At 56.5% G+C, this 15,917-nt stretch overlaps 1 protein-coding gene across 1 annotated transcript; it reads left to right on the top strand.

Moving 5' to 3' along the window:
* Nucleotides 1–12,536: 12,536 nt before the first annotated feature.
* MARCKSL1 (MARCKS like 1) lies at nucleotides 12,537–15,296 on the top strand. Its single transcript, XM_029080786.1, has 2 exons — nucleotides 12,537–12,778; nucleotides 13,868–15,296. Exons 1-2 carry the CDS (start codon nucleotides 12,683–12,685, stop codon nucleotides 14,423–14,425), a joined length of 654 nt encoding a protein of 217 aa, XP_028936619.1. The 5' UTR covers nucleotides 12,537–12,682; the 3' UTR covers nucleotides 14,426–15,296.
* Nucleotides 15,297–15,917: the final 621 nt, after the last annotated feature.

Raw genomic sequence — 15,917 nt, 5'->3', positions numbered from 1 at the left:
TAAGCTCACTGTGGGCAGGGAAGGTGTCTGTTATATAGTTATATTGTACCCTCCCAAGCGCTTAGTAGAGTGTTCCGCACACAGTAAGCACTCAATAAATACGTTTGGCTGTCTACAGTGCTTGACACATAGTAAGCACAACACACACATACAATAAAAAGTCTCCTCCCCAGTGCGCTCGCTCTCTCACCTCGCCTTTTCCTCCCTCTTAGCTCTCACTCTTTCTTTATTTCTCCTTCTCTCCGTCTTCCCACTCCCCATTTCCCTTCTTTCCTCTTTGGCATCAGGATCTCTGCCTGTCTCTGTCTCAGCTTCCTTCTCTCAGTCTCTCTCCACTCCACATCCCCGGGTCTCTCGGCAGTGGTTACCATGGTTACGTCCGGGTGAGTCTCTGGGAAGCAGAGCCTTCGCTGAAGTTTCCTGGGTGCTGGAGAAAGGGGGTAGGGCAGAGCTTTGAGGCTTCAGAGCCGAGAGATAGATTCGGATTCAAGGCCCGGCCCCAGGCTAGGAGCTAAACCCTGGTGGGGAGCCGGGGTGGTCAAAGAGGGAGATGAGGTAGAGAGGAGGGGGCTTTTTAATCTCTAACTCTTCAGGTGAGGGGGGAGAGGAGAGGGAGGATTTGGTAGGCATTGTTGTATTGTACTCTCCCAAGCGCTCAGTACAGTACTTTGCACAGAGTAAGCGCTCAATAAATATGAATGGATGAATCAGGCTTGCTTCCCTCCCTTCCCTAGAGCTCCGCCCTCTCTGGCCTCCCTCCCTCCACGGGACATTGCTGGCGTTCGGCCGCCGGCCCGGAGTGGCAGACCGCCCTGTGTCTTGACTCTACCCTGCTGTGTGACCAACGGCTTAGCTTGTGCCTCTCTGGTCCTGCTTCTTTCCTGCCTTAAAAGATGGCTTGAAAATGAAGAGGGGGACGAGTTCATGAGAGTAAAAAGTCTTTGAGCTCCTTGAGTAAACACAAAGGGCTAATTGGTTACCAGACTCCATCCCCAAACTCTTCAGGAAAGAAGTGGTCAGGGGCTAGAGGCCACCTCCAGTTCCACATCACTGCTGGTCAGGGGTGAAAAGGGGAGAAAAGATGATGATATGGGTGGAAGAGGGGTTATAAGGGATGCTCCCAGACACCAGACCCTAAGCAGGTGGGCAAGGAATCTGGGGCTGGGGGCTTCCCAATCTGTGGAGTTTATAACTCCCCCCAGATTGTAAGACTATCCTCTCCGCGATAACCTTAGAAACAACTTTCGATGCCCGAGGATACCGGAGAGGGAGACTCAGAGAGAGGGGCAGAGTCCCAGAGAGGTGCCAGAGACCTGAGACCACCCAAAAGAAAAGAGAAAGGAGAAATAATAGAGATATAATAACTGCCTTCCTCTCTTCCCTTCCACCAGAGCCAGATTGAACCTGACCGAAGAGAGGGTATCATAAATACATGAATTTGGATACGTTAGGGTGTATATTTTATACGTGCACAGGCATGCATGTACATTTATTTGAATATTGTGTGTATTACTGTGTGTTAGAACATCTGTATTACTGTGTGTGCTTGTGTGTGTGTCAGTGGGTGAAAACACATCCTCAATACATATACTCTGAAGGCATACGAGCCTGTCTAAATCCCTTTGTAAATCTTGTGTGTGTGTGTGAATGTATACTGCTGTTTCGGTGAATCTGTATGTATGTAAACCTCTAAGTGCGTGGGTGTCTACTCCATGAAAAAAATTATGTCTCAGGGGTGAATCTGGGGGTGTTGAGGGGTGTCTGGGAAGGTGTAATTGGAGTGTAGGTGTGTATGAGGTTGTTTTGGGGAAGTTATGCCTGAGAAGGATGATTGTGGTGTGGTGTCTGGGAAAGGTATAGGTGGGGAGAATGTGTTTCTGGAAGGTGAATATGAGAAGCATTAAAGTTTTGTATCTGGGATGTGTAATCTTTGGTGGAAGTATCTGCGCTGTGTTCAGGAGGTGTGTCCAGGCAGATTGTGTCTCTGGAGGGGAGAATCAGTTTTGATTCCCATTTCCCCTTATATGGACTTATCTTGAAGTTAAAAAACTTTCTTTCCCACTCAGCGCCACTGCCATTTCCTTCCCCGGCTCCCAGTGACTGTCACCATGGGAACGGATGCCTCGTCAACCCTGTGCTCAGCCCTGCGACGGGCTCCGGCGCCCTTGCCGCCAGTCGTCCCGGACCCCTCGGACACTCAACTACCTGGGCAAAGCTGGGGAGCCCAGGCGAGCCCAGCCCACCTGGGAAAACTCCTGCCTCTGGCTCACCAGAAGACCAGAGCAAGAAGCTACTCCAAAGCTAGGGAGGGAGAGACCCTCAAAGTCCCAGTTTCTCCTCATGACTCTGGGCCCCTCTCAGTCCCAGACCCCTAATTCGCTGCCTCACAATCCTCCCTTTCTCCAGTCCACCCACCCTGACTTCTTGTGTCCACCTGCTCTGGCCATGAGCTCTCCTGATCTAGGACCCCTGGGTCCTTGTCCCAGGTGCTGGCCAGACCTTTCAGCCGCCTGAAAAAATAGTTTCCATATCTCTGACCGGAGAGTGGGCAGGAAGGTCAGAATCTTTGAGTCCTGCACCCCAGAACTGGACGTTCTGGTCTTGCTAAAACAGAAACCTTTGGATCAGCAGATGGGTTGGAGCTGGGGGGTGAAGTGGAGGGAGGGGGGAGAGGAGGGAGAGATGGCGGGGGTGGTGGGGGTGTCAATCCTGGCTGCTCCAAGCTTGGAAGGGGGCTAGAGCTCATGAGACTTTTAGTTTCGTTTTGAGTCACGAGGGACTTTCCCTCCTAGGCTGGCATGGGGTGGGGAGGGAGAGGGGGTTTTGGTTGGAAAGTTGTAAACAATCCTGCTCTCTCTGTGGGCAAACAGGAGGGAATTCCTGAAGCAAACAACCCTCTCCCCTCCCCATCCACTTTCTATTCCTCTCCCTGCCTCTCCCACCCCAATATGCTGGCCAGAGAAGAGAAACACAAGTCAACCCATCAATCCTTCAACCAGTCGTGTTCATTGAGTGCCTACAGAGAACTGTACTGAGCTCCTGGGAGACTACGAGCAGGCAAGGTTCCTGTATTCAAGTGGTTTACAATCTAGTAGGGGTGACAGACAGGGAAATAGTTTACAGGGAGGTGGAAGATGAAGTGGGTATGCAGTCGAGGTAGTGCTTAAATTGTGGAGTGTGTAAATTAATATGTACAGCAGGGTCACATAAGTTGGGAGTACACAACCCTCTAGACTGTCAGCTCCCGGTGGGCAGGGACCATGTCACCAACTGTTATATCATATGCTCCCAAGAGCTTAGTACAGTGCTCTGTACACAGTAAGCACTCAATAAGTACGGTCGATTGATTGATACCCAAGTGCATAGTGGATGCAGAAGAGCTGAAGGGGAAGTTCAGGGCTGAAGAGAAATTACTTGGGGATATAATAATAACTGTGGCTTCTGCTAAGCGCTTACTCTATGCCAAGCATCGTACTAAGCGCTGGGATACATATAAGAAAATCAGGCCCCATATGGGGTTCACGGTCTAAGTAGGAGGGTGAACAGGTATTGAAAACCATTTTGCAGATGAGGGAAATGAGGCACAGAGAAGTTGTAACTTGCCCAAAGATCCCAGGTTCTCTGACTCCCAGACTCGTGTTTTCCACTTGACCATGCTTCTACCCTGTTAGCTAATAATGACTGGCACCTTCTGGGTGCAATGAACTCTTCAAAGTGATTGGAGCCCAAAACAAAGAGGTTAAAGACCTAATCCCCGCCCTCCTGGGACTTACACTCCAAAGGGGAGATAGTGGGTTTAAAGAAACAACTACTACTGATAATAATAATAATCATGGTATTTGTTAAGCTTTTACTATGTGCCAAGCACTGTACTATGTGCTGGAGTAGATAGAAGATATTCAGATATTACAGTCTTCCGATTAGATTGTAAGCCCGTCAAACGGCAGGGACTGTCTCTATCTGTTGCCGACTTGTTCATCCCAAGCGCTTAGTACAGTGCTCTGCACATAGTAAGCGCTCAGTAAATACTATTGAAAGATCAGAAAGTCACTGTCCCACATAGGGCTCAGTCTAAGTAGGAGACTGAGGAGGAGAAGGAATCTGAGACCCAGAGAAGTTAAATGATTTGCCCAAGGTCACCCAGCATCCAGGTCCTCTACTCTCCAGGCCTATTGTCTTTCCACAGTATTTAAGAGGTACAGAATAGAAATTAATCAAAAGCCTGAGGAACTAAATAAATTACAGGTAAATAAACAGCTAAGTAGCACTGAGGTAGCTGGTGATGTGGCCTAATCGGGAAGTTGCGGGTGGATTATTCAGGGAAGACCTCCTAGAGGAGGAGTGTTTTTAGAAAGGGCTTAAAGGAGCTGAGGGGTGTGGTGTAGACAAAATGTGGGGGAAGGTGTGAGTAATGGGCCAGGGGCAGGAGTATGGAGTCAGTCAGTGGCATTTATTGAGCACTTACCGTGTGCAGAGCACTGTACTAGGCTCTTGGGAGAGAACAATACAGCAGTAGAACAGACACAATCCCTGACCATAATGAGCTTACAGCCTAGGACCCTGAGAGGCCAGTGGCCATAGTCAGAGGCTGAAGGACTGAGCCCGATCCCTCAATCAATCAATCAATCATTGATGTTTATTGATGCAGAGCACTGTGCTAAGTGTCTAGGAGGGCACAATATAACAGAAGTGGTAGACGTGTTCCCTGCTCACAGTGAGCTTACCCACGAGGGATTGTTAAGAGGTTTGCTTGAGAAGAGTGGAAACCACTGTGGGTATGGAGGGTACTGAGGAAGTTGAGGGCACCAAAGCCACTGTGGGTTCTGAGGGATTGTGGTGACTAAAGGCATTGTGAGCATCAAGGGCACTGTAGTATGGTGTAACGGATAGAGCATGGGTCTGAGAGTCAGAAGGTCAGGGGTTCTAATCCTGGCTCTGCCACTTGTCTGCTGTGTGGCCTTGGACACATCACTTCACTTCTCTGGGCCTCAGTGACCTCATCTGTAAAATGGGGATTGAGACTCTGAGCCCCACGCAGGACAGGGACTGTGTCCAACCCAATTTACTTGTGTCCACCCCCGTGCTTAGTACAGTGCCTGGCACATAGCCCATAACGATTTTACCACAATTATTATTATTATTAGACACTGAGGGCCACTTGTGCTACTTGAGCTTCAGTTGGTTCACCCACAACGTGAACTGCTTGTTCTTCCCAGGCTGGTCCTCGAGCCTAGAGCCAGAGGGAGCCCAGAGAGGTAGCCCTGGATCCCCAAATCCTTCCAGGAGCTCCTGGGCCCGATCACCTAATTCCAAATTATTATTATTATTGTTATTAATAATCACATTTATTGAGCACTTATTGGGTGCAAAGCACTTTACTAAACACTTGGGAAAGCACAACATAACATCAAACGCAACTTTCAACCTCTTCTGTACTGTACTATGAACACTGCTACAAGCCCTGTACTAAGGGCTTGGGAGAGTACAGTATAACATCGAACAAAACTTCCAACCTCCTCTTCCCCCGTGCTCGGGGAGATGGGTACGGAGAACTAGAGAAGCAGCGTGGCTCACTGGAAAGAGCACGGGCTTTGGAGTCAGAGGTCATGGGTTCGAACACCGGCTCTACCACTTGTCAGCTGTGTGACTTTGGGCAAGTCACTTAACTTCTCGGTGCCTCAGTTACCTCATCTGTAAAATGGGGATTAAGACTGTGAGCCCCACGTGGGACAACCTGATTCCCCTGTGTCTACCCCAGCGCTTAGAACAGTGCTCGGCACATAGTAAGCGCTTAACAAATACCAACATTATTATTAGTTCTTCTGCTGAGTTGATGAAACAAGCACAGGGGTATGAGAGCCACTGCAGTAGAGTGTTGCCGACTTGTTCATCTGTTCATCTGTTGCCGACTTGTTCATCCCAAGCGCTTAGTACGGTGCTCTGCACATAGTAAGCGCTCAATAAATACTATTGAATAGAGGGGTCGGTGGTGGACAAGTGCTCCCTCCGTATCCTATATTGACTCTCCGCCCTTCCCTGCCAGCCCTGCCCAGGTTGGGAGGGTGTGGAGGGGCCGGGACCACCCGGGTCCCACCTAGCCAGGTGAAAGTCCGGCATCTCCGGCCCCAGGCAAACAGAAAGCGAGAGGGCCACAGCAGAAGGGAATCCAAGCCGGGGTGAATCCAGGGGAGGGAGGTCCGATTGCACCCCCGCCTCTCTGCCCTCCCCGCGCCTCATCTCGCTGGGCTCCGGACACCTGACTTGTGGGCAGGATGGGGGCACGTGGAAGGGCCGGGTGCCCAAGGCTGGGGAGAAGGACCTGATTCTTCGAAACCCTTGTCTTTCCCGGATGGGCATCGGGAGGGGGATTAGAGACTTTGCTCGAGGCCTCGGAGACAAGGCCTCGCGGCGGCCGGGAGAACAGCTGGCACCCTGGGGTGGGCATCCCGCTCCGGTCGCCCTGCATGGGCGCTGTCCACTGGCTGAGGGCTGGAGGTCCTGCCCATGAATGGCGCGCACCCTCCCCCCAAACCCATGGACCCTCTTTCCCCCACCTCCCCTCCCCTGCCCCTCTGGGGTGCGCGCACGCACATACACACAGACACACACAGACACAGACGCGCGCACACACACACACACACAGAGTCACACAGAGCCTCCCTCCCTCCGTCAGATGTTGCTGAGGGGGAACAATGGCCAGAATTGTCTCTGGCTCCAGGCCTCCCCGAGCCCAGAGCACAACAAAAAGCCACATTGACTAGAGCGGAGAAAGGGACCCATAGATGGTGGAGCCGATTTGAATGGAGGCCCAAGAGCCTGTGCTACACACACACACACACACACACACACATACAGACACACACACACACACTCCAGCTCCCTCCAGCCCCATCGGGGAGGCAGGAAGGATGCTCTCTCTCCGAGGAGCTTTTGAGGCTCGGATCGTGGGCCCTGGGGAGCTGAGCTCTGGAAACCTGGGGGTGGTGATGTTAGAGGGGTAACTCAGGAGGAAGATCCCTTATATCCCGGTTCTTTGTGGCCAGACCCCCCCGCCCCAGTTCCACCTCTGTTGACTCTCTCCCTAGTCAGGTCTGCAACTGTCTGGGGTAATGGGATCTGGAGTTTGAACATGACTGGTTGCCTTTCTACCGTGTGTCTCAGTTTCTCCTTCTGGAAAGTGGGGGCACAGCATCAATCAATCAATCGTATTTATTGAACGCTTACTATGTGCTGAGCACTGTATTAAGCACTTGGGAGAGTACAAAGCAGTGAAATTAACAGACAAGTTCCCTGCCCATGATGAGCTTATAGTCTAGAGGGCATCAAGGAGGTCTGAAAAGCATGAGGCCTGGGAGGGGCCGGTGAATTCTGGGCTCAGGGGAAGGGGGAGCCTGAGACAGTTGGGTTCGGTCTCCCTAAGCCCGTGGGGGGCTTCCTGGACAGAAGAGACACTCACTGAGCTGAAGCCCAAGGGCGGCGCTGGAAAAGGGGCTACCTGGGTCCCTAGAGCTGGAAATTAGAGCCAAGTGGCATGACGCTGAAGAAATGATCTATGATCAGAAACTGGAGTCCAGGAGGCAAGGGGTGGGAGGACCCGCACACCATAGGGCAGAGGCAGGACTGCACCCTGGGCGACAGCCGGGCATCCACAATCTGGGGACCACCGAGTCAGGGTCTTGCCCTCCGGCCCACATGTGACTTTGGTGTTCCAGTTGCCTCAGGATAGGAGGAGGCAGCGCGGGGGCGACGGTCTGGCTCCTTGGCCCGGTCGCCTGCCAGGGCTAGGGTGGGCAAGCGTGAATCTCTGGAACCAGGTTCCCTGGGCTGGGGGGCGGTGGGTCCACCCAGACATCCCAGTGAGGGCAGCACCTGCTCCTGCCTCCACCCCCTCACCTCCCCCAGCCCGAGGCCCGGCAACTGGTAGCTTTCTGCCGGTCAGGGTCAGGGAGTTGTCCCGGACCGAGGGAGGGGAGATAAGGGCTGGGGGCTGGGCAGTGATGTGCTGGTGGTGTGAACCCTGGGCAGGGGAAGGAGCTGGGAGTGGAGGCCTTGCCTAGCTGGGGTCTTAGCAAGTCTGTGATAGAGAAGGGAGGGTGAGAGAGAGAACGAGAGAGAGAGAGAGTGTGTCTAAGGACACGGGGTGAAGGAGTGCCGTACCAAACTCCCCTGGAATAGAATCTGCTCCAGTGGCTCCTTCATTGACCCTTCACTGAGAAAAGAGAGGTATGTCCTCCCTGGGTGGTGGGTGGACTGATCTCAGGTTCCTTAATCGATGCATACACACACTCACAGACTCCTTCCCTCCATCAGTGGCCTTCTTCCCGGCATCTCCAGCCTTGCCCAGGAGACCTGCTTCCTTGGCATCTTAAAGTCGGCGTCGGGGCAAGGTAGGTACCTAATTGAAAAAAGGAGATAGGAGTTGAAGACTTCCTTCTGGCCCCTGGCAGAGCTGAGGCTGCGTGGGGGTGTTCCCTCTGTTTCCCTGGCCTGCAGGGCTGCTCCCCCCACCCCCCTGCTGCTGCCCTCTAGACTGAGCTCATTACGGGAAGGGAAAATATCTGCTAATTCTGTTGTATTCACTAAGAGCATCATGCTCTGCACATAGTAAGCGCTCATAAATACCACTGATTGATTGACTGATTGCTCAGCTCCAGCCGAAGTCAGGGAAGCAGTCCCCTGGGCTCACCCCAGTCCAGCTTCAGAGGCCAAGTCACACCCAGTTCTCTGGGGTCCAGCTCATGAGAACCAGCAAGCGTCCTCACGGAGTTCTTCCTCCCTGAACGGACAGCCCCCTCTCTGGGCCCTGCCTTTCATTCATTCATTCATTCAATGGTATTTAATGAGCGCTTACTGTGTGCAGAGCACCGGCTGGACTAGGGAGGGTCACAGCACCTATGTACATAGAACTCTTATGTACATAGCTGTAATTTATTTATTTATATTAATGTCTCTATCCACCTCTAGACTGAAAGCTCACCGTGGGCAAGGAACGTATCTCCCAACCCTCTTATAATTAATTCAATTGTATTTATTGAATGCTTACTGAGTTCAAAGCACTGTACTAAGCGCTTGGGGGAGTACAAAATAAACAGATACATTCCCTGCCCACAATGAGACAATGAGTTAACAGTAGCGGGGCTCGGCAGGGGGGGGGATTTACTCTTTCAAGTGTTTAGTATGTGTTCTGCACACAGTGTTCATTAAATACGATTGATTGATTGATTGACTCTCTGAGCTTCCTCTGACCCCCTTATGCCTGGTCAAGTGGGGTCAGAGGGAAGGTGGGGGCCTGGTAGAGCTTGGTAGGTCTCTGTAAGAGGAGGCAGGGATGGGGGCTCAGGGTCTGAGTTTCCCTATTTCTCCACCCTTGCCCTTCTCCTATCTCCCCTCTCCTCATCTAGCAACAAAAAACCAGCAGACCCTTCCCCCTCCAGCCCGACCCCACCCTGACACCCCCGGCCCAGCCCACTCCCTTCTGCTTCGCCCTGACTTGCTCCCTTTATCCAGCCCCTCCCCCAGCCCCACAGCACTTATGTCTATATCTTTCATTTATTTATTTCTATAAATGTCTGCCTCCCCCTCTAGACTGCAAGCTCGTTGTGGACGAGGAATGGGTCTGTTAGAGTGCTGTAATGTACTATCCCAAGCACTTAGTACAGTGTTCTGCACACAATAAGTGCTCAATAAATACGACTGACTGGCTGAGGGACTGAAGGAGAAGGGGGAGAAGAGTTGAGGAGCAGAGCTGCCTCCCTGTGGGATCCGGGCTTCCACCTTGCTGTCATGCCACGCATGCCACGCCACGTGTGTTTTTTTTCTGCAGAAGGCTAAGGGGGCTGAGAGAGTTGAGGGGCCCGGGGGTGGGGGTCGAGGGTCGGGGGTCGGCTCGAAGGGGAGAGCAGCCGTGTGGATGCTTGCAGCCGGGGATGGGAACAGCTGTCTGGCTGGCTCTTAACGCCCTTTTGTCTCTTTTCCTGCTCTCCGCCCTCCGGGGAGTGGCAATATGAAGGGGCAACGTCTCGAGGGGGGGCCTGGGAAGGGTCGCCCGATCCTCCCGGGGAGACCCCCAAGAGAGTGGGAGCCTCCCCTTCCGGCCATCACCCTCTGTCCTTTACGAAATGAGTCGCTCGAGGTGGGGAGAAGGCCTTGGGAGAGATGAGGGGTGAGATGGGGCGGGGGAGATCCCAGGGAGGACCTCGGGACAGTTTGGAGGAGACAGGGGGCTCGGGGCAGTACATCCCCCTCCCCAGGTGACTCCCCAATCTCAACTCCAACCCGAGCCTACACTTAAATCCATCACCTTCCCGCCGCAGGGGCCGATCTGCGGATGAGGAAAGGGAAGGGGATGAGGACGGGTAGAGGAGGGGGTCCTGCCAGCAGAGGAAGCTGGAGGCTGAGCGCTTACCGTGTGCAGAGGACTGTACTAAGCGTTTGGAAAGTACAATTCAGCACTAAAGAGAGACAATCCCTGCCCACAACGGGCCCACAGTCTAGAGTGGGGAGAGAAAGACATCAATACAAGTAAACAGGCATCAATATAAATTGAATTAGGAGACGTCAGGGTCCTGCCATGGGTTTGGGCCCCGGAGAGGTAGCGAGGGATAATAGTGATAAGAATGATGGTATTTGTTAAGCGCTTACTACGTACCAGGCACTGCTCTAATCACTGGGCTAGATATAAGGTTATCAGGTTGTCCCACGTAGGGCTCACAGTCCTAATCCCCATTTTTCAGTTGAGGTAACTGAGGTACAGAGAAGTTAAGTGATTTGCCCCAAGTCATACAGTTGACAAGTGGAGGAGCTGGAATTAGAAGCCAGGTCCTTCTGACTTCCAAACCCATGCTCTTTCCACTAAGCCACGCTGCTTCTTAGGGGAGGGATGGGGGTGGGGAGTTAGAACAGAATTCTTTGCACCCCAAAGCCGTTCGGGTCTGGGCCGGGACAGGCCGGGCGAAGGGCTTCTCCGGGTCAGAAGTCAGGACGGCAGGATGCGGAGCAGTTTGGGGGATGTGGGGTAGAGGCCTGGCAAGTCTTGGGGGTCGGAGGTGAGGGACGTGGGATAGAGGCCTCTCATCCCGGCTGAGACTCAGTCCAGCCAGGTGCGATGCTCCCCACACTCAGGAGAGACTGGGCCCGCAGCTGGTGAGAATGGGGGTCGGGGTGGCAGGCAAGATGGGGCGCGGCCAGGGGACAAGGCCGGGGGGAGGGGGGATGAATTTTCAATTCTCAGGGGGTCTGCCATCCCTGGCTCCCCGTGTGCAGGGGACCCTAGTCCCGCAGGCCCTGGTGTCTGTGCGCGTCTGTCGGTCTCCGGCGGCGATTACCTTGTATCTACCCCAGCGCTGAGAACAGTGCTTGGCACATAGTAAGCGCTTAACAAATACCACAATTATTATGCAGCATGGCTCAGTGGAAAGAGCCTGGGCTTGGGAGTCAGAGGTCATGGGTTCTACTCCCGCCTCCGCCACCTGTCAGCTGTGTGAGTTTGAGCGAGTCACCTCACTTCTCGGCGCCTCAGTTCCCTCCCCTGTCGAATGGGGACGAAGACCGTGAGCCTCACGCGGGACAACCTGATGATCTCGTGACCCCCCTCCCCCCAGCGCTGAGAACAGTGCTTGGCACATAGTAAGCACTGAAGAAATACCAGTTATTATGCAAATAATGGAAAGAGCCCGGACTCGGGAGTCAGAAGTAACGGGTTCTACTCCCGCCTCCGCCACCCGTCAGCTGTGTGAGTTTGAGCGAGTCACCTCGCTTCTCGGCACCTCCGTTCCCTCCTCTGTCGAATGGGGACGAAGACCGTGAGCCTCACGCGGGACAACCTGATGACCTCGTGACCCCCGACCCCCCCAGTGCTGAGAACAGTGCTTGGCACATAGTAAGCACTGAAGAAACACCACAGTTATTATGCAAATAATGGAAAGAGCCCGGACTCGGGAGTCAGAAGTAATGGGTTCTAATCCCGCCTCTGCCACCTGTCGTGACTTTGGGCGAGTCACCTCACTTCTCCGTTCCCTCCTCTGTCGAATGGGGATGAAGACCTCGAGCCTCACGCGGGACAACCTGATGACCTCGTAACCCCCCAGCGTTGAGGACAGCGCTTGGCACATAGTGAGGGCTTAGCAAATGCCGGGGTGATGATTATTACTGGGAGAGCGCCAAGGGCGGGGGGGGGGGGTCTCCCATTGTGAGGCCCCGCGCCCCCCAAGAGACCCCGCCCCCCCGGGGGGTGCACGCGCCCCCCAAGAGGCCCCGCCCCCCTCAAGGGAGGCCCCGCCCCCGCGCTCTGATTGGTCGATCGTTTAAATGTCCGGCCCCGCCCCCGGCTGGGTGGGTATTTAAGGTTGGTGGCGGGGCGGCGCTGGGCATTCCGGCGCGGAGCGGTGCGGGGCGCGACGGTGCGGTCGGGTCCGGGGGCGCGGAGCGGCGGCGGACACGGCCCTCCCCACCCCTCCTTCCCCCCGCCGTCCCACCCGAAGGCCGCAGCCCCCTCCCCCTCCGGCCTCCCCCTCCCTCCCTCCTCTCCCCCCTCCCCCCTTCCCCTCCCCGCCCCCCACCTTTGCTGCCCCCAACTTCCTCGGCCTTGGGCGGGTCGGCCCCTCCGCGTCTCCTTTCGGGTTGTCGGGGGGCCGTCGTCGGCCGGTGGGCACCCCGCTGGGCGCACCGACCACCCCACCGCACGATGGGCAGCCAGGGCTCCAAGGCGCCCCGGGGCGACGTGAGCGCCGAGGAAGCGGGAGAGGCGGCGGCGGGGACTCCTTCCAAAGCCAACGGCCAGGTGGGTCTGCCTTTTCTATGGATTTCTTTTATTGGGGGTGGGGGGTGGGGGGGGTCCGTTTTCTGGGGTGGCCTCGCCCCGGCTGGCGATGGGGCCGCTCTCCCTCCGTCCGGGGCCCACCTCTCCCGAGGCTGGCGGTGGGCGCGCTTTGTCCTCCCCTCCCCCCGGGGAGCGCTCCCGGTGCCTTTTGTTCTCGCCCCGCAGCCCCCGGCGGGAGGCCGGGGAGGGAGGGGTCTGAGCGTCCGGGCCCCAGCCCCACAGCCCCCCTCCCCCCCACGCCTCCCTCCCTCCCTCCCTCCCTCCTCCCTCCTTTGTTCGGCGCCGCGGTCTCGGCGAAGCCCCCCCCGGCCGCCCAGAGCGCAGCGCGGGGAACAAAGGAGGAGCCGGGGCCGCGCCGCTCGCTCGGATACAAAGGGGAGGAGGAGGGGGCGGGGGTGGGGAGGGGGCGGCGTCTCCGGGGCCGTGGAGGAGCCGGGGCGGGGCGGGGGCAGGGGGCCGCCGCTGCCCTCCCGCTCCTGCCGGTCCTGGGGGGGGGCGGAGGGGGACAGCGCGGAAAGGGGGCGTTGGCTCTGCTGGTCGAAAAAAGGCGGGGGAAACCCGCGCAGGGGGCGCGACGGAGGCCCCGGCGGCCGGAGGCGGCGTGGGCAGAGCCGGGGGCGTCGAGCGGAGCCCCCCGAGGATGCGGGGGGCGGGGCGGGGCGGGGGCGCGCCTCTCCGCGGCGCGCGCCCGTCGGGGCATTGTTGGCGCGCTCCGCGCCGCGGGGCCGCGCGCGGGGGACGGGGCGCCGGCGCCCCCTGCCGGCCGCGCCGCCCCCCGCCGGCCTGCGTGCTCGACGGGCCCGCCCCGCCCCGCCCCGCCCCGCCCCGCCCGCCCACCCTCCCTCCGCTAAGCGCTGTGCGAAGCGGGCGGGAACGGCCTCCTCCCTCCCCGACGGAAGAGCCCCTCGTTGGGCTGGTCCCTCTCTGTTGCCCAGTTGTCCGAGCGCTCGGGCCGGTGCCCTCCCCCCCATCAGGACGATAGAAGAACGACTGGATCGCGCAGAGGGACGGGCCCTCCTGACTCGGTGGTCTCCCCTTCTTCTTCCCCAGGAGAACGGTCACGTGAAGATCAACGGGGACCTGCCCCCCAAGGGGGAAGCGGAGGCCGCCGCCGCCCCCCTGAACGGAAACGGTGCCGCCGAAGGGGCCAAGGGCGAAGGCGGCGGGGACGCCATTGAGCCGGCCCCGCCGGCCGAAGGCGGCGAGGCCAAGCCCGAGGGGCCCGCCAAGGAGACCCCCAAGAAGAAGAAGAAATTCAGCTTCAAGAAGCCATTCAAGCTGAGCGGCCTGTCTTTCAAAAGGAACCGGAAGGAGGCCGCCGGGGACTCGACCGGCTCCTCTCCCACCGAGGAGCAGGGCGAGGCGGAGGCCAAAGGCGGCGAGGCCGCGCCCGGCGAGGGGGAGCCCAACCGGGCCGTCGAGGCGGAGGAGAAAGCGGGGGCCGCCGAGGGGCCGGAGGCCGAGGCCGAGCGAGAGGAGGTCGGGGAGGCCGAGGGGGAAGAGAAAAAGCAGCAGCAGCAGGAGGAGGCCGCCGAGCCCGAGGAGCCCTCCAAGAGCGCAGAGTCCGAGCCCAGCACGACGCCCGCAGCCGCCGAGCAGAAGGAGTGAAAGCGCCCTCCGCTCGGCCATACCGAAAGACTCCGTGGGCCGCTCCCGGCCGGCCCCGACGTGGACTCGCTGTCCCAGCCGCTCTCCCGTGTTCAGAGTAGTCCAGGCAGGAAAACGTGGGCTCGTCCTGTTTCTCCGCCCCTCCCGTCCCCACCACTGTCCCTCACTCTTCCCTCTTAAACCGTCCACCTCAAGACTGAACTGTGTCTCTCCCCCCCCACCAACCCTCAGCCCCCAGCCCCTTGCTCTCTCTCTCTTTCCCTCCCCCCCCCAGTAGTTTCCCGAATTCTTACAATAGTGGAGGAAGATGTGATTCTGGACCCGGACTGTAGTTCTCAAAGCATTTCTTTGCGCTCAGTTGCGCGTGGACATTCCGGTGTCTCTGTTGGCTCACCCACCGCTGGTTCGCTACTAATTCTCCCAATCAGGTTTTTCTTTGTGTTTCTCTCGAGACTTTGAGAGCAGTTGGATGTGATAGGGTCTTTTTTTTTTTTTTTTCCCCATCCCTCTCTTTCTCCCCATCCTGACCCACTGTTTCATTTTAAGTATTTGTGCTTTTAAGAAAACTGACTTTTTTCCTTCTCCTCCAAGCTAATCGGGTTAGGTTTTTATAAATGTCTTGGCGAATGGTTTTAAAACTCCAGCTTGTAAGTCAACCGTGTGTCCATTTGACTCTAACACATCTCTTTGGGCTTTCCCCCCAGCGGGTGGGGAGGGGGGAGCAGCATAATGTGAAACGACTCCGTTTTGTCTCATTTTCTCATTGTAAATAATTTTTTAATGGCCAAATGTTTGATTTGCGATTTTCTAACACCACGTGTCTGGGTTTTATTGTAACATTTGGAGAGGAATAAATGGCGATCCCTCTGTAGTGGTGATCATGAGCTGTCATTTGCCTTAGGAGAGCAGGTGAGTGTCCTGGCAGCTTGTGGACCAGCCCAGAGGAGGGAGGTGGCCAGCCTCGGTGATGGCTCTTGCCCTAGCCCTGGCCTTGGTCTGACACTGGTTTGCCTGCGGTGATTTTTTTTTAAGCAGGGCTTTGGTTGTGTTTTCCCCCCTCAAGCTTTGGGGGTGGCAGGACTTGACTCCACCCCCTTCACTAGCCCACTCTATCGGCATTCTAACAGCAAGGAGCCAGCAGAATGAACTATTCTTGTTCTTTAGTAGTGGCCCTTTAAGAGCAGGCTGCCCCTCCAGCAGTTAATGCCAGGCTGGAGGTTGGGCGGGGACGGGAGGTGGCCGACCTTTCAGGGATGGGATGAGGCCTGGGCAGTGGAGACAGGAGGCTCCTTAGCCAGGGTTGCCAGCTGCTGCTGTGGGTATAGGGTCAGGGCCCGCCCCATCTGCCGCTCCGAGGCTCTCGCTCTCCCTCCCCCCTCCCCGGCTACTGCTTCCAATATGGAGCATCCAGGGGGAAAGGGGGGAGAGAAAGTTTTGCCAGGTTTTCCTGGTGGGTTGGGAGGAGCTAATCCTACTCCCTCCTTCACCAGGG

This window comes from Ornithorhynchus anatinus, chromosome 16 (genome assembly GCF_004115215.2).
Source record: "Ornithorhynchus anatinus isolate Pmale09 chromosome 16, mOrnAna1.pri.v4, whole genome shotgun sequence".
Taxonomy (NCBI): domain Eukaryota; kingdom Metazoa; phylum Chordata; class Mammalia; order Monotremata; family Ornithorhynchidae; genus Ornithorhynchus; species Ornithorhynchus anatinus.
The sequence above is the reverse complement of the archived record's forward strand: the minus strand, read 5'-3'. Positions and strand labels throughout refer to the sequence as shown.

Excerpts from the sequence above, each read along its gene's own strand:
- MARCKSL1 (XM_029080786.1), top strand. The coding sequence starts at position 12,683 with ATGGGCAGCCAGGGCTCCAAGGCGCCCCGGGGCGACGTGAGCGCCGAG. Across the intron at positions 12,779-13,867 it reads CTTCCAAAGCCAACGGCCAG|GAGAACGGTCACGTGAAGAT; the intron begins GTGGGTCTGCCT and ends CTTCTTCCCCAG.